Genomic DNA, 25,822 nt, shown 5'->3' on the forward strand with positions numbered 1-25,822 from the left:
TCAGACGGGAGAAATTGACAGAGACTTCGAAGGAAGCAGAAAAACAGCTGGGCAGACACATCCAGGGCCCTGCTTGGTGTGGGACAGGACTCTGCTGAGGGGAAGGGAAGGCTGGGCTGGCAGAAAGCAGCTTTTAATGGGCACTGGGGAAGCATGGCATGGAAGGTTTGGCAATCCTGTGAGTGACCAAAGTTCAGTGACATAAAAGCAAGGGAAGGCAAAAGGCCCTTCTGTCTCTCCTGAGGATATGGTTGGAAGAAGGGATTGGTTTAGCAAGTGTGGTGTTCTTTACTGCTCTAATTCACAGAATCACAGAATATTCTGAGCTGGAAGGAACCCATAAGGATCACTGAGTCCAGCTCTTGAGCAGATAGCCCATACAGGGATCAAACCCACAACCTTCATGTTAGCCTCATGCTCTGGCCAGTTGAGCTAAATGGCATTCAAAAGCAATCAGGCTGTAGCATGCCTTAGAAATAAAAACGTCTTTCAGTGCTGGGTGTGCTTATTGCAAAGAAAAGGTCGGGGCTGTTCCCTTTAAAGCTTTACCAAGTACCCGGAGCACTTCCTCCAGCCACCTGCTGCAGGACACAGCAGACTTTGTCGGCAGAAGGCAATACTGACTTCTCCCATGAGAGGGAGGCCAAGAACCTTCAGTATCCTTGAGTGGAACTTGAGCTACTTGTTCCTCGATATCAGACAAAACATCTTCCCTCTTTATGAGTCTCTGGATCTGCTACTCACCCCATAGCAGTCCGAGTTTATCTTCACCGTGGCAACTCCACCTGTAAAAAACAGAGGCAGCAGGGATGGTCCCTGCAGCCAAGCTGTGATATTGAGAGCCAGGACGTTTCCCAAGAGCCTGTACCAGAGATTTTACTGCACCACAGCCATAATCACCCATCACAGCGACCCATTTCATAATGGCCCTCATCCTTGGGTCATGAATGGTCATAGATTGGTTTAGATTGGATCAAAGGTGATTAAAAGGCTCTGGGTGGGCAGGTGAAAGGTTCAGGGCCTTTGGTGTTCCTGGCTGCAGAACCCTCACTGCAATTCCAATAGGGACATCTGGAGATAAATCCATGGTTGCACAGCTGATATTGCCAAAAGGGCTGTGGGTTTAGTTGCCTTAACTGGTGGGTCAGGTGCCAGGAGCGGGGAAGGATGGGGCCCACCTTCCTGAGAATGGGAGCAGCCCTGTGTTCCCCGACTGACCAACTTCAGAGAACACATTTCTGAAGCAAAGGCAAACCCATCCCTGGGATTGTTTTTGCTCAAGGACATGGGTGCACCAGGTGAGTAATGCAGAAGGACAAGGAAATATGATATGTACCTCAAGAAGATTCAATTTTTGGGTGAGAACAGTCTGTAATGTTGAGTTTCATATGTAATATTGATTGTTGAATGACAATGCCACTGTATGTCACAGCTACCCTGAACAGTGAGTATCTGGACTGCTCCAGATACACCAGTCATGGACTAACTGAACTCAACAGATTCATCTTGGTGGGGATGGCCAGTGACTATTGAAATAAAAGCTGTGCTTGAATAGAGTTATATGAATATATATGTATATAACATAGTTGGGAAGTATAAGATATGGGCATGATGTAAATGGCACAGAATAAGGGGTGGATGATGTCCTGGTTGCAGAGAGAAGAGCACATCAGGGAAAAATGCAGACAAACCACTCTCATGTCCTGGTGTGGCATGATATTTTAGGAATAAAGTGATAAGTAACAGATGCCACATATGTTGACTTCAGGAAGGTTTTTAACATTGGCTGTCCTGACCCCTTCTAAGAAGATATAAGGGCATGGTGAGTGTAAAACTGGTGAGATCATTGTACCTCAAGTGCTAATTATCAGTGTTTGTCAAAATGGAAGGACATATTCAGAGGATTTTTGCAGGGGTCTGTTCTGATGCCAGATCTTTTTAATTACTTCAGTTAACAGCCTGGATGATTATCACCCAGAACCGCCTTATTAAATCTGCTAATTACTCCAGACTGTTGAGGACAGCAAAGACAATGGACTCAGCACTAGATGGAGAAATGGCCTTCAATCTACGGGGAAATATTCAACAGGTACAACTTCCAGCATTACTTTTATGAGCAGTGAGCAACACACGTTCAGGTGATGGAACTGAGTGGATGCAGTTTATATAAAAACACCTCACCAATCCAAAAAACACTCCCTCTCCCCGCAAAAAAGAAAAGTCTTCAGTATGATGGAGAGCAAACTGAACACCAGCAATGGAAAAGGCAAACATCATCCTGGAGCATGTGAGCTGTAGCCTCCAAGGCAAGCTGGCATAGCATGCCTAGCTAGGGATGCTGTACTTCAAAAAATGCAGATGGACAGAGGAAAAAAATCAAAGGAGGTCAGTGAGGCTCCTGGGAGGCTCAGGAAACATGAAGAAAGGCTGAAGGAAATGAATTGATATAATGTGTAGAAGAGAAAGCTGAGGCAAGGACAAGAAGGGAAACATTGCCGTTCATCATTGCACATCATCAAGTGCCCAAAGGCTCATTTTGAAGAAGGCTATGGCCATAGTGAACAGGGCAGGATATAAAGGATTTGAAATTTTAAAAAACCCCTGAAGTTAGGCTTTTGGATGATGTTAAGATGTGTGCCAGAACAGATTGCTAGGGAATGGCACAATCCTCCTCACTGGAGGTCTTTAAGGAGAGGTTTCACAAACATGTCAGAAGAGGTATTGTTGATCCTCCCAGATTTGCAGTGAGGGAAAAGTATGACTTTAGCTAATTGTAAGCAAACACATGTAGGTGGCACACAGCAGAAGTGGAAGTCAGTGTTTGTGCCAGTGTTTGCTAGTAGGCACTGGGTTTCTGCATCAAAGCCTGCAGGTGCCTGCCATGGACCTGCCCTCAGGGGTTAATGCAGAACAGAAGGCTTAAGCAAAACAGGGAAGAGAAAGCAAAGATAGGGAACTAGGGAAGGGAATGTTTTTTGTGTCAGGACTCAGCACAAAGGGTGATGGCTTGCACTTCCTGGAGGCACTTCCACTGTGTTCAGGGCTGTATTATCGCCTCCATGGTGACCTGGGCAATGAAGCAGCAGGGATAGAGTCCTCACACTTCTAACACATGGGACATCCAGCTTTTTCCTCAGCCCATCTCCATTCATAAAAGGGGTCAGTATTGTTTCTACTACAAAGATGAGGACACAAGGCCTCCTGTAGGTGAAGGGACTCCCCTATGTCATGCAGCAGGCTGGAGAGGGACCACAGTGAAGTTGGGGCGACAATTTCACTGCTCTAATTCACAGCATGTGCCGCCCCTATGACTAGGAGTGTGGAGGAATGGTCAGAAACCATGTGCTGCATGAACGGCAGTGACCAAGAAGAAAGAAAATGAGGGAGAGACTGAAGGTGGCAGGAAGAGGCTGATGCCCTGGGTGTCCGGGAAAGCACAGCAAGGATTTATGCCCTGTGGTCCCGAGGGAGTCGGGAGAAGTTTGCAAGGGGCTGTCTGGGTGGGAGAAGCCCTAACCCTAGGGTGAAGATGAGAAATGCTCTAAAGCTGCTCGGGCCGACTGCGGGCCCCCGAGGGGATGCGAGACAGGACAGCAGATGTCCGGGCGCCGCCGGCTGAGGGGCCGGCGGGGCCGAGCGCGGTGCGGGGTACCCCGCGGGCGGTGCCCCCCGGCCCGAGGGAGCGGGAGCGGATCCGCAGGACCGCCCGGGGATGCCCCGTCCTCCCGCGGGAGGTAGCGCCGCCTCCGCCCCGCCGCAGCGGTGCCGCAGGCGCGGGGCCCCGGCGGGGAGGGGTTTCGCGGCCCCAGCCGGGGGCGGACGGGCGGCGGGGCCGTGTGTCCTGCCCTGCCGGGGAGGGCCCTGCGCAGCGCCGCCGCCGCTGCTCCCGCTCCGCGCACAATGGCGACTCCCAGCCCCAGCGGCGGCTCCGGGGGGAGCGGGAGCGGGCCCGGGCCGGGCGCCGCCGGCAGCAGCAGCAGCAGCATGCAGGGTAAGCACCGCCGGCCCGGGCAGCGCCGGGCCGTGCCGGGCCGGAGCCGCCGCAGGTCTCACCCTGCCCGGGCCGTGGGGACCCCCGGGCGCTGCCGTTCGCGCCCCCCGCGCTGGGCCGCGGCTGTGCAGCGGCGCTGCCCGCGGGAATCCCCGGCCCCAGCTCGGCCCGGCCCTAGCGGCCCCACTCCGGGCCTGCCCCGCTGGCGGCCTGGCCGCGCCCGGCGCGTTCGGCGGGAGGAAGCGCGGCCCTGGCCCTGCTCGCCGGGGCTGCCGGGGCGCAGGGCCTGCCCGGAGCTCGGCCCCGGCCGCCGGGACAAAGGCCGGGCTGGACGCGGCTCCGGCCTCTCCCGGCGGGAACGGTTCTGCGGCCGCTCTGGGTGAGCGGTGCAGGCCGCAGCTGCAGCAGCAGCATCCCGGGGGGAGCCGGCCGGAGCGAAGTGCGCTGGAGGCGGCCCGTGCCCGCAGGAGCCCCGCGGTGCGGCCGGGCCGGGGCTGCGGCACGGCGGCACTGCCCCGGCCAGCCCGACCCTCCGCCTCCGCTGTGTGCTTTTCTCCAGACGAACGTCTAAGTGAAATCAGTTCAGCGCGAACTTGCCGTTCAGTTTCATTCAGTTTCATTCCGTTCCGATGGAAATTTACAGTGCTGCAGCGGGTCGTGTTGGTTTCCACCGGCACTTGTTGATGGTTGAGCAGCCTTGCAAAAACGGTGGATATGTGTTTTTCGGAAAGGCCTCAGCAAACCCTTTGAGTTTCTCATTTAAAGTTAGAGCACTGAAACGCACTCTGCTTGAAAAGCATTTTAGGCCTTATTAGGCTGAGGTGGCACAGTGCTAGTTTGTTTGTTTGTTTGTTTAAATTAAATACAGGGATGGTAATATTAAAGAAGCAGTTTACCCTGTTTTGGGACCAGGAAAAAGGAAAGGTTGCTCTCTCTGTGGCAGAAGTGCAGGTACTGTTGTGAAATAATGTTTGTCACTGTTATTTGCCATATTCTGTGTTGTTTCTGGTATGGACTGTGCTGAGACTGGTGGGGACTTGTTTGGGCAGAGAACTGATGGTTAAACTGAAGAGCTTGGTATATTTGGAGTAAAAAGGTGAATTTTGACTCCTTGTAGCTTCCTCTGCGTGAAGGATTTGGTACCTTTTGGGCCTTGTCAAGGTAGCATTATCCGTCTTTCAAAAACCAGAATCCCAGACTTTATTCATTAAATGCATGGATTAAAAACTTTATCATGATATGCCAAAACAGTTGTGATTTAGTAAGATCAAGCCTTGTTCTTGTAGTGCAGTTAAAGCCCTCAATGTTGCCCATTTTATTTCCACCTGACTCATTTCTCATATTTGAGTCGTTCCTCTGAATCACCTATATGTTCCAAGGCTGAGAGTTGGTTTTGCACCCTGGCACCTGTGATGCCCTCTGAGCTTGTGGTGATGCAGCATCTGCATGCTGTCTCCAGTGGAGGAAGGGCACTTGGTTCTGCTGTACCTGGTTATGGTGGCTGTTTAAATATGGATTGAGGACCATGGGCCAGTGTGATGATGCCCAAGTGCTGGTGGTTTTCCCTAAGGTAACTGGTGAGCCTTCAGGTGTCCCAGGAGGAGTTGTGTGTGGGATCCTGGCTGGGCTCTGGAGCAGCAGGTTGCTGTCACTGGGATGTTCCTGCAACATGCAAGAAACTGTCCCAGGAGAAGCTGTGCTGCCACAGCACCTGGGTGGGATGGGACGTGGCTGCAGGTGGTGTGCAGGCTGCTGAGGCAGCTCTGGCTGCTCTCCAAGATGCCCAGTGCACTTGCCCACAACACGAGTTCCTGCTGATGCCAAGGCAAGCTGGGCTGAACAAAGAAAATCCCACAAAGTGTCGAGAGTTCCACAGTTTGGAAGCCCAGCTTGTGCTTGTGGTGGGGCTGGGCAGGCACTGGAGCAAGGGAGGTGCAGGAATGCATTGCTGGGTGGGGAGAAGAGTAGGTAGGACTGCATCAGTGTCGATTTAATTGGCTTAAACAGCATGACAAGGTGGAGCAGGGAAGTCATTAAGCTGGAAACAAGTAATTATATTAAAAAAAAAAAAAAAGTTTTGCTCAGTTAATTTTCAGCCACAAACACTCTGACCTGGCTTGTGCAACTGCTTCTGCAGAGGTGGGAGAGGGAGAGGGTGGAACTCCTGTGCCAAAGGACTGTGACAGTGCTCCCCTGGGCAGCACACTGTTGCTTTTGGAGACCTTGCCCAGAGGACATGTGCTTGGGCAAGCTCACCTGAGGTGAGAGTCCCTTGCATAAGGTTTCTGTTTTGATGTCAAGACTGGCAGTTTTATAAGGAGTGTCAGCTGTCAGGGCATTCATCAGGGCCTGGGGGTAGGGAAGAATTGTGAGGATGATGGTACCGGGGAGAAGTCTTCAGAGAAATTGAGGCCCGTCACATTGATGTCCAAGGCAAGGGCAGCAGATCCAGAAGGTCTCTGCAGGCCACCCAATTTTGCTTTTAATTCTGTATCCTACACCATTTTTGATGCACACAGGCTGAAGTCCTCCAGGTGACAATGCAGAAGTGAAGGGACACTGCCCTGTCCTTGTGGTGGGCTCACCGGGCTCACCTGGTAATCAAGCAATGAGATTACTTCAGGCCTTATTATCCACCCCTATTCTGCATGTCCCAGCTTCACTCTCATGTCTTCTCTTGGCTACCTGGATCTGCTGCCCATGCCAAAGGACCTGGAGCTTCGTTTCTTCCCTGGCCAGTGCAGTTCATGGTGCTGTGTTCAAGGCACAGCTTGGAGACAAAGGAGAGCTGGAATTCTGAGTATTAAAATAGATCCTTTTCCATAATTTCTTAAACGTCTGTTGCATGCTCACTAAATGAAGTCTGTCCAGATGCTGGTGACCGGTGGTGTGAAGAGTTGTCATTCTTACTCATGTATAAAGTTCAGGAACAGTCCTGAATGTTTAGTGTCCTGGATGTTTTGTGGAGGAAACATTCTGTGGGAAGTAGGATAGCTTTGACAGTGATTTCAGGAAAAATCAGCACCCAAACTGTAACTGGAGTAATTTTGTGTTTCTCTCATTGCCAAAATTAGTAATAGTCATTACTGCTAACATTACTCAGAAAATGATAATTTGAAAAAAGGTGGTATGAAATCTAGAAATGTAGCTTATTCCAAGGCGTAGGGAGAATTTTGATTCTAATTAAAACCTGTGGAGTCACTCATCCTAACTACAGTGCCAAAGAGGAACTGGAACCACTTATAACTGATGGTTATGGAATCAGCTCAGCTGCATTGGGCACTCAGGAAGACTGGAGGCAACTGGGACTTCTCCAAATATTCCTCTCACTGCCTGGTGTGCTCTGGTGTCTTTAAAAAGCAAAGCAGAGCTACTGTGTGTCTTCTCAGAGTGTACATCATGGCTCAGATGTGTTAGGTGGGAATTCCTGACCTGTTCAATCAGAATTTGGGATTCTCAGTTCCCTTCATGTGTGTGTGGTCCCATTTGCTTCCTCATTGATGTTTTTGCCCTCTTCATCTGACTCCAGCCATTTTAGCAAAAAATCAGAGGTCTGTCTCTGGTGAGAGAGTCCTTGGTGGGTAAGGAGCCTGGACAGGGAGGTTGTTAAGAGTGTATGAGGAGATGAACAAGAGTCCCTCTCTTACCCTTGGGTGCCATTCATGACATCAGTGCCTTACTGAAGTTGAGTGATCAGTTTCTATTTACGAGGAAACTCTGTCCCATACCTTTTTTCTGGCAGAAAAGAGCTGCTGGGAAGTTTTTTGAGAGGTCAGGAATTGTTCATGTTTGTGATGGACTCTTCAGTCACTGTGGTCAGGCGAATTTGGTGTGGGTGTGTAATGTACACTGTGTCAGTGGAGTAATGATGGCTCCTGCACACAGCACTGGCAGAAGCAGAATATTGCTGGAAACCATTTGTGGGCTCATCCTCAGTGTGGGAATTCAGTAAGAGGTGCCATGGTTCCCATATCCTCCTCTGTTGCTTGCTGTCTTGGTGAGTGCATGGGGTGACTGGAGCTGCTCCCCTCCCCACTCTTGCCCTTGATGGAATTATCAAACCATGTGTGTTAGCAGACAGCAGTGATGCAGGCTGACTCTGGCAGATTGATGGGTGTGTGTCTACTTGGACATATTTGCATTTGTTAAGAGCAATAAAAGATGTGTTTTGAGCAAATCAGTGTATTTTAGTTCATTTGTGCCCCCAGTTTATTCCTGTATGGGCCTTGTGGCCACGTCTGCTTTGTATTTGAGTCTTGGTATAAGCTTGTGTGTGTAGGGTTATATTGGTATGTGGGCATATGGTTTTGCATTTTGCCTTTCTATTTTGTTTTACTTCTAATCAACTGTTGGTTTTGATATGTCTGTTTTCCTGTTAAAAGGGCAGCCCAAAAGTGCTAGTTAGTCTCCTCAGATGCTGGGAGGTTTTTTCAGTTATTTTATGCTGATTTGAGGAAGCCAGGAGGTGTAGAAGTCACACTGTTGCCCATCAAAATGTGAGTTATCCTGCAAGAGAAAAAATGAGTTTTGTGAGGAAGCAGAAAAAGCCAAAATGTGTGCTTTCCAAATTTCATGTTGAGGAGTCCCTGAAATTATATTTATGTGTATGTAGTGAAGCACTGATTACAGGAATATTGTGTAACCATATCAAGCTCTGTGTGTATCAAACACACATAAACAGCTTTTTAGCACCATGCAGCTTTGAAGTTGGATGTCTTCTGTTGGATTTAGGTTTGATAAGATTTTGTGTGGAAGAAAATGAGAAGTTCTGCTTCTTGGTGGAGGAAGCAAGCTACCGGTTGTAGCCTTTGGAGACTGGAAAGGAAAACTGTGTGAGGGGAAGAAGCTGTGCAGGGTGTTTGTGTAGTGCTCTGCCCTGTGAGTAGGAACTGGCAGCAAATATCCATCTCCAGGCTCCACTGAAGTGATGTTTATAAAGAAGGTATAAAAATCTCTGAATGGATGTGATGCTTCTGGCATCCTCTTAAAGGCTGGAGGGCACTGATCTGAAAGAGCATTGGACAGGTGCTGGTGTTCCCTTCTCTGCAGATGTTCCCTGCTCTCATGTACCTCATTTAGAATGGCCTTCATTGCATTTAAATGCCTCCTTAGATGTACATGTGTGTCTTGCCCTTCTGCCTTGTACTCAGACAGCGGCATCCACTCGGGAAGGTGGGGATTGCTATGCTGCAGCAGCAGGCTGAGGAAAACCTGCCTGATACATTTCGTTGAGCCTTTTCACTGTGATTCAGGAAGTATCAGCTTGGGATATGGACTTTTTCATGGCTATTCTGGTCAATATGGACTATTTTTATTATTGTACAGTGTTGTCTGCTGGCTTTGGAGAGATGAACAAATATTTTTGGGATTCCTTTGTTGATTCTGGTCATTTATGGTTGCTGAGCTGTAACATCTCTTCTGCAATGAAGAGTTCCTCTGATGACACTCATTCAAAAGAATCTTTATCTTTAAGTCTATTTGCCTAAGAGTTAATGCATTTTTAAACTGTTTTATATCAGTTTGGTTGATTTCTGGTTTTTGGTTCTCCCTGTGCAGTTCTGCTGCTCCTCCTTTGGCCAATATCTTCAGTAATGTGAATCTTCCACTGTGTTATTCCAGTCTCCTGGTGTTTCCTGCAAAGGGCTTTTGTCTCTCTTCTGGGTACTCAGGTTTCTTTTCATGTTGTGGATTTGTTTGATTGCAGAAGGGATGTGTGAGCAATGGGTAAATGACAGTGCAGTGCTTGTTAAGCATAGAAAAATGTCTTTCAAAAAGGTGTGTTACTGTAGCTGGTTTACTTAATGTGCAGTAGTTACTCATGGTAAATCCCTGGAGAGAGACACTTCACCTGGGTTTCTTCAGTTCAGCTCATAGATAAGATGAATACTGTGTCTGCTAGGCTGAGAATGGAACAGCTATTGCATGTTCATTGTCCCTCTGGTTTGGAGGATGTCTGGAACATGAGTTTGAGCCTCACCCCTTGCAGTTGGCACTGCAAAATATTGAAATACTTGATTATCCAAATCAATGAGAAGGAAAGTGCTCAGAGTTATCCTGAAGGTGCTGATGGGTTAAGCCATTGTTCATAAAGTGTGAAATGCAGGGAAGAGTGGGTTTCATCTCCTCCTGGGGCAGGATTGCAGGAAGGATTTGTGCAGCCTTGGAGCTTTGGTTTTGACTCGTGGTTATGTTAGTGTCTGAACAAGACAAAATCATTTTTGCTCTGACTCTGCGCCCTGTTTTCTACCCCCACCCACGTCTTTGTACTGCTGCTGAGTTGTTGGACAAGTTATCTCAGTTACAGATCTCTTGCTGAGGTTTGCTAGGTGGATTTATGTAAACTGTGTATGAGATGCTTGGAAAACTGCCACTGCAGGTGACACCTCATGTGACAGCCTGTCAAAAGGGGTGCTCCTGTGCTACCAGCATTGAACTGACTGCAAGAGCTGGATGGATGGACCTTTTGTATCCATGTACCTTTAACATACATAGCCCATCTCTTTGTTCACCTTGTAGGCATGTCCCATGTTAGACCATGTTTGTCCCCTTGCCTCATGAGTGGTCCCAGCTCAGGATCTGTCTTCCCTCTTTGGAACTGTGTCTGAGTGAACTGGCCTTTTTCCTGAGACCCTGAAGCTGAAGGGAAGGATAGACTGCAGGGAGATTTGCAGTAGGAGAGACTTGAACTAGCTCCTGTGATTCAGCATGGTAAACTCAGAGCACCCAGAGGACAGTAGGGATGTGTTTTAAATCAAAGTATGTAAAAGAAGACTGATAAACTTTGGCAGCCAAAATACATTTGGGAATAATGATAAGAAGGGAAGGGAGAGTTGAAAACTCACTCTTCCTCTGCAGTGAAGCTTTGTCAGCTCGAACATTTGCATTTTGGAGCTGGTGTTCTGGACAGTCTGTGGTGCTGACTTTCGTTCTAAACTTTTATTTTATGTTATATTAGTCTGGTTCTTATGGTCATCTACAATCTTACTGGGTTTGCTATTGTTTGAGGGTAGCTTTAGATCTTGAAGCTCCCCATGATGTACATTCCTGGTCTGCTTAGGTGGCTGTTTCTTCAAGATGAGTCCTGCAGTTCATGTAGGTGTAACATGTCTGTGTCTCCTCGTGGTTAGGTGGAAAGGTGCAAACGTGATTTTTATCAGCTGTCATAGGTTTGTTTAAGCACAGTGGAGCTCTATGCAGCCCTGTTGGGTGCCTGCTCCATGCCTGCACAGATCCTTTGTGGGGCATGTGAGGTATCATTGGCCTGGATTTGCATCAGGAGTGTCATGTGATGGTGCAGAGCATCTTCCAAAATGTGTGACCTTGACACCTCAGGCTGTACTCTCGGTGGTGAGATCTCTGCTATTGCTGTTAGTGAGGAAACACAACACACCACCAGGTTGCCAAGTATCACTGCCCATTTCTCTCCTGTTTCTCCTCTCAGGTGAGCTGACCTGCCGTGCACATGGGCAGTACAGTGACAGTGTTTAGTGGGTAAGAGCATCAGGGGAGATGGGAGCATGTGTATTGCACAAATTGTGTATTTATTAGCTGCTAAATTGAGTTCCTCTTCTGCAAATCAAAGCCGTGGTGTTTGCCCTTCGCTGGAGGCAGGGCGAGCCCTCCAGGAAGCAGACAGCTCTGCTGGTCCTGGAGCAAACAAAGAGTCCAAGCGCCGGGAATTAGTCTGTGTTTTGAATAATTTATCTGATCTTTCTGAGGTGCTTTGGGAGATGCCCTGTGGCGTAAGGAGGACAGCTGTTGGGAGCAGACAGCTGAGCTGAACAGGAGTTTATCCTTTATCCGTTTTTGTCTAGGCTTATTTTTTTTCTGTGGACCAGAAGGGCTGTGTGGTTTGCTTTGGACCTAATTCTCTGGAAGTGGTTCTCTGAAGTGAATTAGCTATCACTTTGCTTTTGGACCAGAAAGCAAAGTGTTTGTACTTTGAAGAGGTTTGTGGACAGAGATAAAACAGTTTCCTTTAAAAACATATGGCTGTGTTGTTTGACCTGGGAGGGGTTGTGGACTAAGATGAAAGCAGTGAGTTTGGAAATCTCTTCTGGGGAGCAGTGGGACCATGTCCGAGTTTTCCTGTAGAGACCAGTTCCTCTCCTGAACACTCAGTTCAGGGCTTGGCCTCATGCCAGACTCTGGGAACCTCATCCTACCTTTGCTATCCTCTTGTTTTCCCTTGTCCCACTCAGAAACCTGCATGGGCAGAAAGTAAGAAGGGTGAGGATGGTCAGAATGGCTTTGTACAGTGCTGGCCAGGAGATGAGGAGATGTTCTTCAAGGTCCTTTTTACCTTGGGGTAGCTGCAACAATCAGTGTGTGGAAAGTGGGCTATTTGCATGTCAGCTTTTAGAGCTGGTTTGCTTTGTGATTTGAGGAAGAGGTCAGCTTTCTGATCTGATCTAGCCCAGCTGTTGTCACTAGGAAGTGTGACACTGAGGTGTAAGTTGGTATGCAAGATTACACAGAGAAGTTGTGAATGAGCTCAGACTTCTGTTGGAAGAAGATAGGGTTGGATGCAAAGGTTTAGATATGTGCTGTTTTAGGCAGCAGCTTGGCAGTTGAGTTCTTTCTGCACTGGAGCCACATGTTGTGGAATAACTGAGCAAGCCTCCCAGCATTCTCCTGAAATTGCAAAATCTATTTTAAAATATATTTCTAATTAATGTATTTCTTTTTGAGAAGAACCAGAGTAATAGCCTGGAGCTTCTCTGCCCAGCTGGTTATGCTAGAGTCATAAGTAGCCAGATAGGCTTTTTATGGGTAAAGTTTTGCCACTGTGTATCAGTGCTAGGTGTTCGTGGAGCTAAGAACAAAAATTTATTCTCTGGCCTGTTTCTGTGGTTTCATCCCTGCTGATCCTGCTGATGGGGACTGCAGCTGAGCAGATGGGAGAAAGATCTTGTCAGCAAGTGTGGAAGTGGCAAAGATTGAGACAGGAGTGCTGGGAGCTGGTGTCCGAGGCCCACGTATGCCTGTCTGGAGGGTCGTGTGGGAAGGCTTAGCTGGCTTCCCCATCAGGGCCATCATTTGGAATCTTCTGTGAGCTGAAGAAATTCCCAGTCTGATTTGTCAGTGTGGCTGCTTTTTCATGCCCTACAAAAATACGGGAAATGGAGAATGTGTGAATGCGGGGTTAATTTCAGTGAAGCCCTGCAATGTTTCTAGGTCTCGTAATTTGCTTTAATATAGACAGACCTTAGTCAGGGCTGACTTGAATGGGAGCCTGGAACTGAACTGGCAGCAGGAACCCTGCTTCACCATGAGCTGCCAAAAGTCTGAGTGGCACCCTGCCCCATACCAGGGCACTGTGCTGCTCTCACAGCACCTGGGACACCGTCCAGGAGCCTCTTGTCCACAGTGTTGTTTCCACGTAGTAAATGACAGCTTTCTGGGAAGGTTTGTGTAGGGTTTCCCTCCAGGGCTGAGTGGTATTCTGACTTCAGCAGCAGAGCTCTGACTGCCCAGTGTTCTCAGAATAATCCTGTGCTGGCATGTCCTGACTCCTTGAGACCCAAACCAAACACAGATAGTGCTCTGTGACAAAATTGCTCAACAGGTTGATGTCCTTGCTGTTGAGCAGTGCAGAAATTGAGGGTGTAATAAGACTGGGGTCATCATCTTCCTGCCCCTTCAGGCTTTGGGTTCAAGAGTTTTGGGTTTAGCAGCCAGCACAGGTTGCTCCATGGCAGCTGAGCTGGTGAAGGGGAAGCTTCATCCAAGCTGTCAGGAGTTGCTGCTGCTTTACTGCCCAGCAGGAGCATTGACTTGTGCCAGGAGGAAATTGACTGCTCTTCCAACCTTGATGATTCAATCCCAAGTATTGCAGTTGTTTTAGATGACTGTGGGTTTGATATGACCTGGTCCATGTTAGGACTCGAAGAAATGCAATAACCTTTGGAAATCTCTTTGAAAAGAGAAAAATAATGACATATAGCAACACAGTGGAAGAATTGTGTCTGCACTGCATGGGCACACACACATTCTGCTGGGACCAGCCAGAGCCCAGCTAATGCCCTTATCCCCTGCTAAGGGAACTGGCAAGCTGGGTGCCCAGGGATTCCTATGACAAGTTTAATATTTTGTCTCCACTACTTACCCCTTTCTGCCTCATGCATAAGCATATCTGACTCCTCCTTAAAAACAGTTAGGACTCTTGGCTTTCAGTAGAGAATTTCAGTCATTAGCTGATAATATTCTTCCTGTTGCCACACTTTGGTGATTTCATGGCACCTGTGTAGCTGTTGATCTGGCATCTTCCATATGCATGTGCTGCTCCCTCTGTAATGCCCGTGTCTCAGAGGTGTTTTAGGGTATGATGGTATTCCTGCCCTGGTGTGCCTTGGGCTAGGCAAGGAACCAGTCTCCTCTCCCCTTTCCAGCATATATGGATGTTATTTGTCGTATCTTTGGAGTTCACGTTGTCTCTGGGGTTTGTTGATGTTCTTGTATGGAGCAGAAAACATGGGCAGCAAGGCCAGGTTGATATATCTCAGCTTCCCCCTTCTCAGATGCCTCTGAGGGCAGCAGCGCCAGGAGCAGAGTGAAGCCATGCTGGTGCCACGAGCAGAGATGACTCTTGCATCTGATGCAGGGTCATGGAGCTCCCACCTTCTCAGCAAAAGCTTTGGACCCTTGCTGTCATGGAGAAGTTGAGCATCATAAACCATTTTGGTGAGCCTGGGGTGGGCAGGCAGCAGGGTTGGCTCTGGTCACAGGCCACCCATGTGGGTGGCTGCAAAGGTGGAAAACGTCTTTGTGGTGCTGGGACACCTTGCAGGAGCCAGGAGGGGACTCCTGGTGCTGTTGTGTGGGATAGTCAGTTTGTATGCAGGGCTTCCTCCTGGAAGCTTGGAGGGAGAAGGAGTTAATGGGGACAAGGGCAAGGGAAAAGGATAGCTGGATCTGAGTTGGGGCTACTGGCTGATATTTTTGCAGCAGTCTTCTGTTACCCAGTGAGACCGCAGGGATTAGCTGGGCAGACTCTCAGGCTCCTTCCGGGCTCAGGGCCCGCCTGCCCTCTGCACACCAGGAGAGCTTTTTTACACAGACTTTGAAAATCCAGTGCACTTGGGGAATTTTTATGGAGAGATTTTATGCTGCTTATTTCTTTAGCAGCAAAATTCTGTGTTTGCTCCTGGTTACTTACCCTAGTAAAAGGGTAAACAGCAAGGTTGCTCCTTCCTGAGAGTGCAGTGGTGCTAAATTCCTCATGCACATTTCTGTAATGCCTGCATCCCAGAGCCTGGCTGCCCCTGGATCCCTGGAAGTGTCCAAGGCCAGGTTGGATGGAGCTTGGAGCAACCTGGGATAGTGGGAGTTGTCCCTGCCATGACAGGGGTGGAATGAGATGGTCTTCAGAGTCTTCTCACCCAGACTGTTTTGGCATTCTGTGAGTCTGGCTTGGCTGCTGGTGGGGGTGAAGAGGGGGCTGCAGGCAGTGCTGCTTGTCCAGGTTGCTGTTGTACAGGTGAACTGTCATTAGCAGCACCAGGGAAATTTCTCCAAAAGCCACTGTACATATCCTCCCCTACTCTGGGCAGGTGTCTCTGATGAAAGTGTGGAATGCTGTGCTCCACCCGGTCTGGTGTTTTGCTGTGGTGGCAGTGCTGGAGAGCTGGACTTCTCTGGGAAATTGCCTGGGCATGAGCAGCTGGACCATCTGTTTTAAAATATTGTTTAATATAGGCAGATTTGCTGCAAACTTTCAGCTTTTTGGGAAGAAAATAATCTCTTCAGGCTTAAAGTTTGTTACTTCATACAGTACCCATGTCCACTCCTTTCCTGCCAGATGCCAGTGTTTGTCCCCTGGATCCTGATGATGGGACTGCTCTGTATTCAAAGCTGTGCAGCCTAAAGTTCGATTGAAAAAATCCATTTTATTTATGATTTTAGAAGAAAATGTTGAAAGATAAAAGGAGATTCTTAATGCTGGTGCTCTCCTTTGAGTGAATTGATGAGAAATGGTCTCTTACTTTAGACTTTCAGAGAAGCTTCTGTGCAAAAGCACAAAGAGAGAAAGCTATGCTTTTTATTTAGCATTATTCTTGCTTTTTTATCAATATTGGTGCTAAGAATTTGCTTTTTCTTGCAACTAACCAGATACACCATTCTGCTTCTGAGACAGCAACTGTTTCTCATATTGCTGGTGTAGCAAAAATTAATTAAGTTTTCTTAAAAGGTCACCAATTGTTGAGGTAGATCTGTGCCTTCTGCTTTGCCTGTGGCATAAGGGTAGTACTGTTTATTTCAGTTTTTGGTTGTTTTTTTTTTTTAATGTAAATCTGAATTGTAGAAATCTTGTGCCTTTGCATTTCTTTCAATTTACATAAAGATTTTTCTGTTTTTACTCCATATGCAAATTTGTTGCAGCAATTCTAATATCTGATGAGATAATCGTTAATGTTTTTTAAACAGTTGGTGGTTTTGGGTTTTATCTCAGTATTTTGTGACTGCTGTTCTGAAATACAGTATATAGAAAATCTTTTGTTGTCCATTAATTTTCACAGACTGGTGTTTTTCTGTCTTGGAAGAGCTGAGAAGGAGCTATGCTTCAGTGTTCCAGCACAGAGTGAGCCCATGTGTCAGAATTGCTCCCCTAGGACAGGGTTGGAAAGCATCTATTTATTTTTAATAGCTTTCTATTAGCTCAGGATATACAGATATTTAGGAAACTTGATGTTTGAAGCTGGAATTTCAAATGTCTTTTGCAAGCTAGAGCTCTGTGTCAGGAATTGGATGTTAATTTATTTTTTCAAGTACTCAGTGCTTAGTAATTGATGATGAAACTGGTGGCACTTAGAGAGGGCAGGAGATGTCTGGCCTGGACGTGGCACAGGCTGGCACATACCTGTTAAGTGATGGCTTTTGCTGTGCCTCCACTTCTTTTCCTCAACAAGAACATCTTTAATTGGTTATTTTGTGCTGAGAAGGAAAAGGCAGTTGCTGTTCTCTGTGCTGGAAGATCAAAGGTTTGTACTGGAGAGAGATGCTTTGCACATCCTCTGCTTGTTATGAATGAAAGGAATGTAACACAGGTGTCTGAATTTCTCTTGTAAGCCATTGAGAAGTGGCAGGATTCAATCTCCAGTGCTCTACAGCCCTTTCATGGGAAAACAGCAGCAAGTCTCAGTTCAGGATGGCAGCTTTGCCTTGGTGAATAATTTGGCAAAACTGTGCTGTCAGGTGAGGCATGAGGTGTGTTGATGTTCTGCTAACCTAGATTTAGGAGACTCTGACAGTAAGCAGTCAGGGCATTAATAAATGGTAAAATGAGGGAGGAAATATGCAATGGAACTGACTTGCTGCTGGCCTAAAGGGAGCGCTTTTAGTTTGCAGCCTCTGCTGTGCACTGGGACGCAGCTCTGCAGAGCAGCAGGATGCAGTGCTGAATTCTCGTGGCTCAGGTCCCTGTCCCATGGCATTCCTTGCCCAGGCAGCAGCCCAGGCTGTTCTCAGTCTCTGTGTGCTGGGCTCCTGCCTGTGCCCAGCTCTGCCTTGTCTGTAGCAAGGGGGTAGCTCCTTCCCATTTGTGTTTTGCTGACAAGTCTGTATAAAGAAAATGAAAGGGTCAGGGACTCTTCTCTTTCTTTCTGTTTCTGTCAGGGTTGCAAACCTCAAAACTGTTTGAAATTTATTTCCCAGACTTTGATGTGAAGATCCTTTCCCAACGTAATTTCATTTCATTTCACAGCAAGATCCCAGTCCTATGGTCAGGTCCTGTTAATAGTGCTGCAAGATAAACACAAAGTATAAAAAGCAATCTTTTTTTCAGTTATAAAAACTGTAGCAATAAAAAGGCAGCAGGAGTTCCCCTGCTGTGGAAATAAAGGGTTTGTATGTCCTTTGGGGGAGCAGAACCCTTTGAGCTGAGTGGTGGAAGGAGAGCAGAGCTCTCTGCAGCAGTTTCAACTCCTGACTGTGATCCATGTGCTGGAGCCAAGCTCTGCAGAGGCTTGGGTTTGTCCTGGCTGGGAACACTGGGGTTTTACTCATCTGGAACCACACAGAAAAGGAAAACCACAAAACCCTCAGCTTCCTGTTCTGCAGGTAACGTGATTGAACTTCTCATTTCTCTACTTTCACTTTCTGCAGTGTTTGCCTGCATTAGGAATGGCTGTATTAAGGTCTTTATTTAAAATATTGTCTTTTTAGATCTGTTCTTTCCTCACTGATAGGATGCAAGGTGTTTGTCTAGAGCTGCATCAGCTGATGTTCCAAAGCCAGTCTGTTGTTCATTGCTGCAGATCCCTTGGCTGTTGGTTTGGAATCAGAGCTGTTGTGTCCATCCATGCAGTTCTTCCTTCAGGAAGAAGTTTCATTGTTGTCACACTTCAGTATTATCCTCATCAGCAAGAAGGGGAAGATTTCTGCCACCTAAGTAAATATCCACAGCACTGTTGAGAGCAGCCAGCTGTTGGAGGCAGCTCTGTCAATCTGCCAGGCTCCTGAAGGCAGCAGCCCTGTGCCCAAATAAATCCTTGGCTGACTCCAGCCTTCAGTGGAGCCCTGTGAGGGCTTTGGTACCTGCTGCCTTCACTCCTTCCAGCACGGCAGCAGAGCAGCAGCTCATTCCTGGCTTTCTGTGTCTTTTGTCACTTGAATGACAATGTTGGGCAAGAGTGCCATCACCGTGTGTCTTTCTGAAGAGGGTTTCATGCTGCCAAGCTGTTAAAGCTGAAAATTCTGTTGGAAACATCAGTCATTAGATAATGCCTGACATGTCTCAGCAGTGGGAATCAGGGGTTCCTTCCTGTGCTTATCCTGCTACAGGGTATTGCTAATTTGTACTGAATGCTCCACAAGACAATACAAAGCTGGAATTTTTATGGGTGCAAAAGATTTTTTTTGTTGTTGTTTTTTTTTTTTTTTGTTTTTTGTAAGGAGAGCATCAGCCCAAAAGCTGGTGTTCACAGAGCTGTGGTGTGATGTTTAACAAAGCCTCTGAGTGTTCATCAGGTTATTTTGATGTTGAGAAATAACAGGCCAATGAGTGTTTCTGCTGGATTTCAGCATGAGGAAAGGTTTGAACAAAGTAATGAAAAGGAATCAAGATTTTTTGCCCTTTTTTGGTTTTTTTATTCCTTGCTATGGGAATTTTCCTTCATTTTTCCCCTCTCCAATTCCTTGGAAAGCAGAGTAATTCAAGTGCTGGGCGGAGAGCTGTGACATGGCAGCAGAGCACCTGGCCATAGTGGAGGTGTGCTGGGCAAACCCTGGGGCTGGGTTCTGTCCAGCCCTTGTGGCACCGAGGATCTGCTCCCCTACAGACAGGGACAGAATCCAGTGGTACCACCCAGACCTGTTGTGTGGCTGTGGGGAGATCTGTGCTGCTGCTCTGGACAGAGGGATGGAAATTCAACAAACTCAGGTTGTGTCTCAAAGACAAGTGTCAGGGCAGGTCCTGTGTGACCAGGGGAGAAAGTGGGTGGTGACAGAGCACCAGGCATAGGTGACAAGTTTGTGTCTCTTCTGACAGCCTGCACATAGCTGAGCTGCTGGGTTGGGTTTGTGTTGTTGAACTTGACTTGGAGTCAGAGGGCTTCGATCAAGTGTTGGGTTGAGCTGGGTGAGCTCTTGCCAGCCTGGCATGATGGGGTCTGGTGCTCACAAGACAGTGAGAGGATGGAATAGGACTGGGGAAGTGAAACCCAGCAACAGTCATTAAATACAGAGATACCATGGCTGACTGAGGAGGGCCTTGGGCTGGAAGTGGTTGGAAGATGAAAGGATAGATGAAGGAAGGATGTTGTGGCTTTGGTTATCACTCTTTTCATTGATATCTTGTGCTGTGATGGAGGGCAAGATGATGTGCTGGATGGACCACTGCAGCTGTTCTTAGGCTCTTTGTCTTTGGATCTAACCCTTAGCCCTGGAATTAGAACATTTTCTGAAATCCAGTTTGGAGAAGTACAAAAATAGATCAGATAGAACTATCTACAGATACCACTTCTAAAGCTTAGCACAAAATTGCCTTGAATTTAGTGTCTAAAAGTTCTCCGAGTGCTTTCAAAGAGATCTGAAAGCTTTATATACTCTCTACATTTGCAATTTAATTTCTTGCTTAAGCAACTCTACACACCTCCATTATAATTCAGCAGAACTAAGCAAAAATTTCCATTGGGACCATGTGTTCCAAGGTGTTCTTAAGATCCAGATCAAAATCTTTCCCAGTGTAATAGTGCAGAAAGAACCTTGCAGCTGAGACCAGGTTTTCAGAATGGCTCAGTTCCTCTCCAAGGCTGTGAAGATACTGATCAGTTGTTCAGAACAGCACATGTGGCACTCACAAGGAAGAGACCAGTTCATGTGAAGCAGATCCAAACTTGAAAAATTGGCTTGGTGCATTTCTAGTTATGGGTAGATGTCAGGCTCGTAGTATTTGGGGAAAAAAAACACAATTATATATTAGAAAGTTTGGGATCCAGACATGAAGATCTGCTATGCTTACATTGTGCAAAGGATTATTTCTTGTGGAAATGGTGGTCAAGTGGAAAAGCAGCCCAGTGATGGGGTTAGATCATTATCCCTCCCCAGGAGAGTCTGAACCCTGTTAAAAGCCCACTCCAGTATGAGTCTCCTCACTATAGCACAGGTTGTTTCCAAAATTTTATTTGTACATGTTAGTGCAGCTTGAACATTTTCACACACACACTTTATCTGCTTATTCTTTCTAGTTGTTAAACTAGTTGCTGACATGTAACTATTCTTATTCCTCTGCCTCTGGAGGATTTCTTACTCTGTGATTGTGTCCCTGTAGGATTCAGTCTGGGTCCAAGGTGTTTATTGGAGCCAGTGGGATGCAGGCCGTGATTGGCGTTGCCACTTTGCTGGCCTAAGGTATCTGGAGGGATGATGGAAACATGCTTGTTGCTTTAGCCAAAGAATAAAATCCTTTCCATTGACCTTAAGCAAAGGGCAGATTTTTTCCCTTGCTTTTAGTCTGAGTACAGACTCCTAAAATTAAAAAGAAAAGTAATAAAATCAACCAAAGCCCCTCCCCAGTCCTCCTTCCTGTGGTATATTTTATAATTGTTACTGTGCTGTTTCATCTTGAAAAAGTACTGGGCATGGCCCTTTGCATAATTTATTATTGTTGTTCACCAGGAGAGGTTCCAGGTGCTGCACAATAAATTTCCCAGGGCAGTGTCACCTTTTGTTCCTGACAGCTGCTCCATGACAGGCTCAGCTCTGCAGGGTTATGCTGTGGCTGCTTTGGGCACAGGTTGCAGGAATATTTTGGGTGAAACAAAGTGCTGCTGTGAGAGCAGACAGACTCCTGGTCTGGCAGCACCTCCTGTGTGGACAGTTGAGCCCTCCAGGTTCTTTCCAGCAGTGTTTCACCAGGCTTGGCACTGGACTGTGACTGTGAGCCATGTGTTAAATGCTGCTCTCCAGCTGGAAATTGCCTGAACCCCAGCTTGGGCTGGAAGCTGCAGCTTCATCCTAGTGCTGCACCCTCCTCTGGACAGGGAGCTTTAACCCTGTTTATACAAATGGTGTTTCCATGCAGGGTAGCATCAGGGATAATATTTAAGGTTACCCATGGATTTTGGGGAGTCTAGAGACTTCATTCTCAGGTTTTGCTCCTGTGAGTTTGCAGTCTGAGGGAACTAATCTTAATCCAATTGCAATTTCTTGCCCTCTAAGCTTAACCTACTTTAGCAGGCATTGTGGTGGAGGTATTTATAGAGGCTGGAAGTGCTTTGGATGTAACCCTTATCCTGGCATTGCCAGTCACAGAGCCACCTCCCAGCCCCAAATCATGCAGATGTCTTACTGAAATATTGTCTAGTACTGTTGTTTTGCCAAGGGGTGTGTTCATTACAGTGGCCAGTAATCCTTCCAGAGTCCTGGCTGCTCTAGGCGTGGGTGTTTGTACTCCCTAGTTGGAAGCACACTTGTGGCTGTGGGTGAATTATGGCTAAATCCTCTTTCTAATGAGGTGACTCCTAAAAATAAGCATACTTAGCTTACTCCAGGGCAAAATCATAATTTCAGATTTGAATGCTCTCAGATCATATGAAATTGAAGGTTTCATTGAAGGGCTAAAAAGGTCACTAACAGACAGATGCACTGAAAATATTTGTACCCTTTAAAGTGAATTTCTGTGGTTGCAGCTCTTAAAACTCGTAAGCCAAACCCCAGGCCTCTTCTTTCATCCAGACTCCTCCAATAGAACTGCATGATAGGTTTAAGTTCTTCAGGTTTTGTTGCAAAATTTGACTAGATTTTCTTGAAAAATAGTTTATCTTGAGTGTAAGACTGGAAACCTACTTCAGTCTCAAATGAGTTGTGCTGGTGTTGGAGTAGATCCATGAGCAGGACTGGGAAGGGAGGAAATAAAGGTGCAAGAGGGTAGTTGGAAGGGTCTGTGGGCAGGCAGAGCTGTTCTAACAGCAGCAGGAATAACCAGCTGGAAATCCTGGGAGCTTTCAGGATGTCAGCAGCTGCGGGGCTGCAGCTCTGAATGCAGGTAAATGTTCTTTGCTGTCTCTACATCAAAGCAGGCATTTTGTTAGCAGACAGGATACAGCAGTTTGGTTTTTTAAAGCTGTTGGAAGAGCAGAGATCTGTGTTGTTTTTGGTGGTTTTTTCTTTTTTCATGTCTCACCTTAGAGTTTGCACTAGCTTTGCTTGGAATTACCTTGGAAGAAGTCAGAGCTGATAGTTTTCTATTAAGAAAATTACCTCAAGCATTGAGCTCGATTTCCAAATAGAGGTAAATAATCCATTTTTCACCATTTCCTCTGTCTTTTTGTTGATGTGTTTTAGTATTGCAAGAGAGAGGTAGAAAGATTGCACAGTTCATTGCAGATCCATTGACTTTCCTTCCTGCTGTTTGCTGTCACAGCTTGTGTTTCTGTATCTCTTTTTATCTCTTTTTTTCTTGGTTACAGTAAAGAGACAGTGCAGGTTTGATTCCTGGTGTATCATCACTCCACAAGCAGAGTGACTTCAGCATCTGACCAGAGAGAATATTTACCTGTGCACTGTGACTCACTTGAACACTGTGACCTGTGCTCCCTTGACCTTGCTCAATCAAGAGGTTGATCCTGCAGAGTTGAACCAAGTGGAAAATATTTTTACAGGGATCAGTTTGTACCCTTGCAGGATAGAAACCTTGGAAAAATCCATTAAACTACTGCTGTTTGGAAAATCTTACTGCTTGAAAAGGGAGCATTTTGTTCTGTTTAACCTGAACATGGGAAGCAGTGCTCTTGAAGTGTGGCATGCAGGAATGGTGGTGAGGAAATTCTAGAAAGAAGTTGGAATTGCTTTCTCCAACAGGAGGTGCCTCAGAGGCCTGGAGAAATGGCCAAGGGCATCCTGTACCAGCCACAGTGTGTCCAGCAAAACCAGGAGAGTGACAGTCCCTCTTTGCTGAGGCAACTTGAGTCCAACATGGCAAGACAAACTTTGAGGGGCTGGAGCATGTCCAGGGAAGGGAATGGAGCTGGGAAGGGTCTGGAGGTCCAGGAGCAGCTGAGGGAGCTGGAAAGGAGCTCAGCCTGGAGAAAAGGAGGCTCAGGGGGGTCGTTGTGGCTCTGCACAACTCCTGACAGGAGGGGACAGCCGGGGGGGGGCAGGTCAGGCTCTCCTCCCAGGGAACAGGGACAGGAGGAGAGGGAATGGCCTTAGGTGTACCAGGAGATATTAGAATATTAGGGATAATTTCTTCAGCTGTCAGGCATTGGAAGGGGCTGCCCAGGGAGGTGGTGGAGTCCCATCCCTGGAAGTGTAAAAACGTGTGGATATGGTTCTTGAGGCCATGGTTTGATGATGAACAAGGTGATGCTGCTGGAGTGATGGTTGGACTCGGTGATCTTGGAGCTCCTTCCAACCTTAATGATTTTGTGATTCTGTAAATCATAGAAGTCCTAGGTGAAGTAAAAATAGGACTACACAATCTAACTCTGGAGGAATACTTTTGGCCTGCATGTGACCTGCTAGACAGCTGTTTCTTGTTTTGTGAAGGCTGGTTGGCTGTGGTGGTGGTGAAGGGGCCTCACAGTGATGAGAACTTAACTGCAGAGCCAAGTGCTTGGATTAAATCTGGTGATGGATAGCAGCACATAAATAATTCTGTCCTTGGCCTCGCACCCATTCACCAGTGCAGCAAGGAACAAGGGCTGCTGTGAGCCCAGATTTTTCTGGGGCTGTTGTGTAGGTGCTTTTCCCAATGTCCATTTTGGCTGTGATCTATGGAACACCAAGGGCTGTGCATTTTGAGACACAAGGCATCACTCCTGGACCTCAGTTCCATGCACAGACCTGGTGGTAGAATGATTACATCCTTTTAAAAATTGTTTTGGGGACACCATCACCATTGCCACTTTAAAGCTGGGATGATTTGCAATAAAGATTGCTATCCTTGAGGGTAGATTAACTTATTTACAAGCAGAAAGCTCTTTTTGGCTGTCTTTTTTCTTCTTGGAGAGCAGCTTAAAATAGAATACAGTCCTGTTTAAATTCCCTTGAAACATAAGGTAGTACTTAACCACCTTTGCTCAGCTGAAGTCTGGGCCATCCTAGTTTCAAATATGGTCTGGACTTGGTATAACCATTAACATGCAGTTGAACAAACCCGGTTGTCACAACTGGGAAGACCTTAAGTCAAGAAACTTCATCATTTCAGGTCTAGTGTTAAGGATTACCCAAATTTGTGATAAAGTTATGTATTTCAGAGTTGCTTTTGGTTTCTTCTGAATCATTCTTTCTGTCTCATAGTCTTTACTGTAAAAGTTCTCAGAGAAGTAGATGTTATAATGGCTGATGATTAGAATTATGTGTTAAGTTAGCAGAACCTTTAAAAGACAATTTATATAGGGTGGATATTTTTGCAGTATATTTTCAGGCAGTTTTGGTCACACAACCTTGGTGGTGGTGGGCACTAGTGAATTCCAGAGGCACCATAGCCCCCACCCCTCTTTGTTGTAGTGAGACAGGGTGGTCTGTAATGAACCTGCGTGTGGCAAAATCACAGCTAAACTGCACCTAAAGGGGCTCTTCTGCCTGCAGTTAGAATGATGTGTCTGCAAGGATTAGAAACATGGAGTCAAAAGTCTTTTTCAGGATGAAACTCAAGGTTTGGAGTCCACAGCTGAAGCAGTGGAAGGCTGCTGGGGTGCACAGTTTGCTTTGGCTCTCCTCAGACTTTGCTTCATTTGAGTCTGTTGTTTCACTTACAGTACATTTCCATGTGATCTGTGCTGGATGGAAATTCCTGGCATTTCTCAGGATGTTCGTTTTTCCCGGTCACATTCCTTGTTCATCAGCTGAGCAGAAACAAACCATCCTGTTTGCTTCCCAGGGGCAGCCTAAGCTTCTGTATTTGTTTGATTTGTAGAAAATCCAACTTCAGATGGTGGATTGACATAATTGAAACTATCCTTAGAAACCTACTGAGGTTGAAATCAATAGACCAATATTTAACTATGTCACAAAGTGTTCTGTGCCTGAGTAAAAACAGGAAGAAACTTGGTGCATAAAGTTTAAAAATAATGATAATAGGAGCAGGCTGTGAAGAGTTTTTCTGATGAGGATTTGTAGTTAATTCTATCAGTTTTAATCTTGGATCATGTCAAGTTACATGTTCTCCTGAGCTGTATAAACATTGCTGTGAGAAAGGTAAAAATCTTCCAGTACAGGGGCTGGGGTTCCAGGGGTGTGAACAAAACAGACTCAAAGGATAATAGAAGAAATCCCTGGACCCCAACAGCCATCCTGTGCTTGGAGCTCATATAAAAGACATCCCAAGATGCCCTTTCCCTCCTCAGAGCCATCCCCCAGGCTCTGTGTGGTACGTTGGTCCTCTGTGTG

General features: G+C 46.8%; 1 protein-coding gene across 1 annotated transcript in view; it reads left to right on the top strand.

Annotated features, from left to right (window-relative positions):
* The first annotated feature begins 3,802 nt into the window (after nt 1–3,802).
* MAP2K4 (mitogen-activated protein kinase kinase 4) overlaps nt 3,803–25,822 on the top strand; it is a 62,622-nt gene continuing 40,602 nt past the window's right edge. The window contains exon 1 of the mRNA XM_030232146.2: nt 3,803–3,991. Coding sequence (XP_030088006.1) covers nt 3,901–3,991 — 91 coding nt within the window. The 5' untranslated portion in view covers nt 3,803–3,900. The remainder of the gene's footprint in view (nt 3,992–25,822) is intronic.

The sequence above is a fragment of the Serinus canaria genome, chromosome 18, assembly GCF_022539315.1.
Source record: "Serinus canaria isolate serCan28SL12 chromosome 18, serCan2020, whole genome shotgun sequence".
In the NCBI taxonomy this organism is placed as follows: Eukaryota; Metazoa; Chordata; class Aves; order Passeriformes; family Fringillidae; genus Serinus; species Serinus canaria.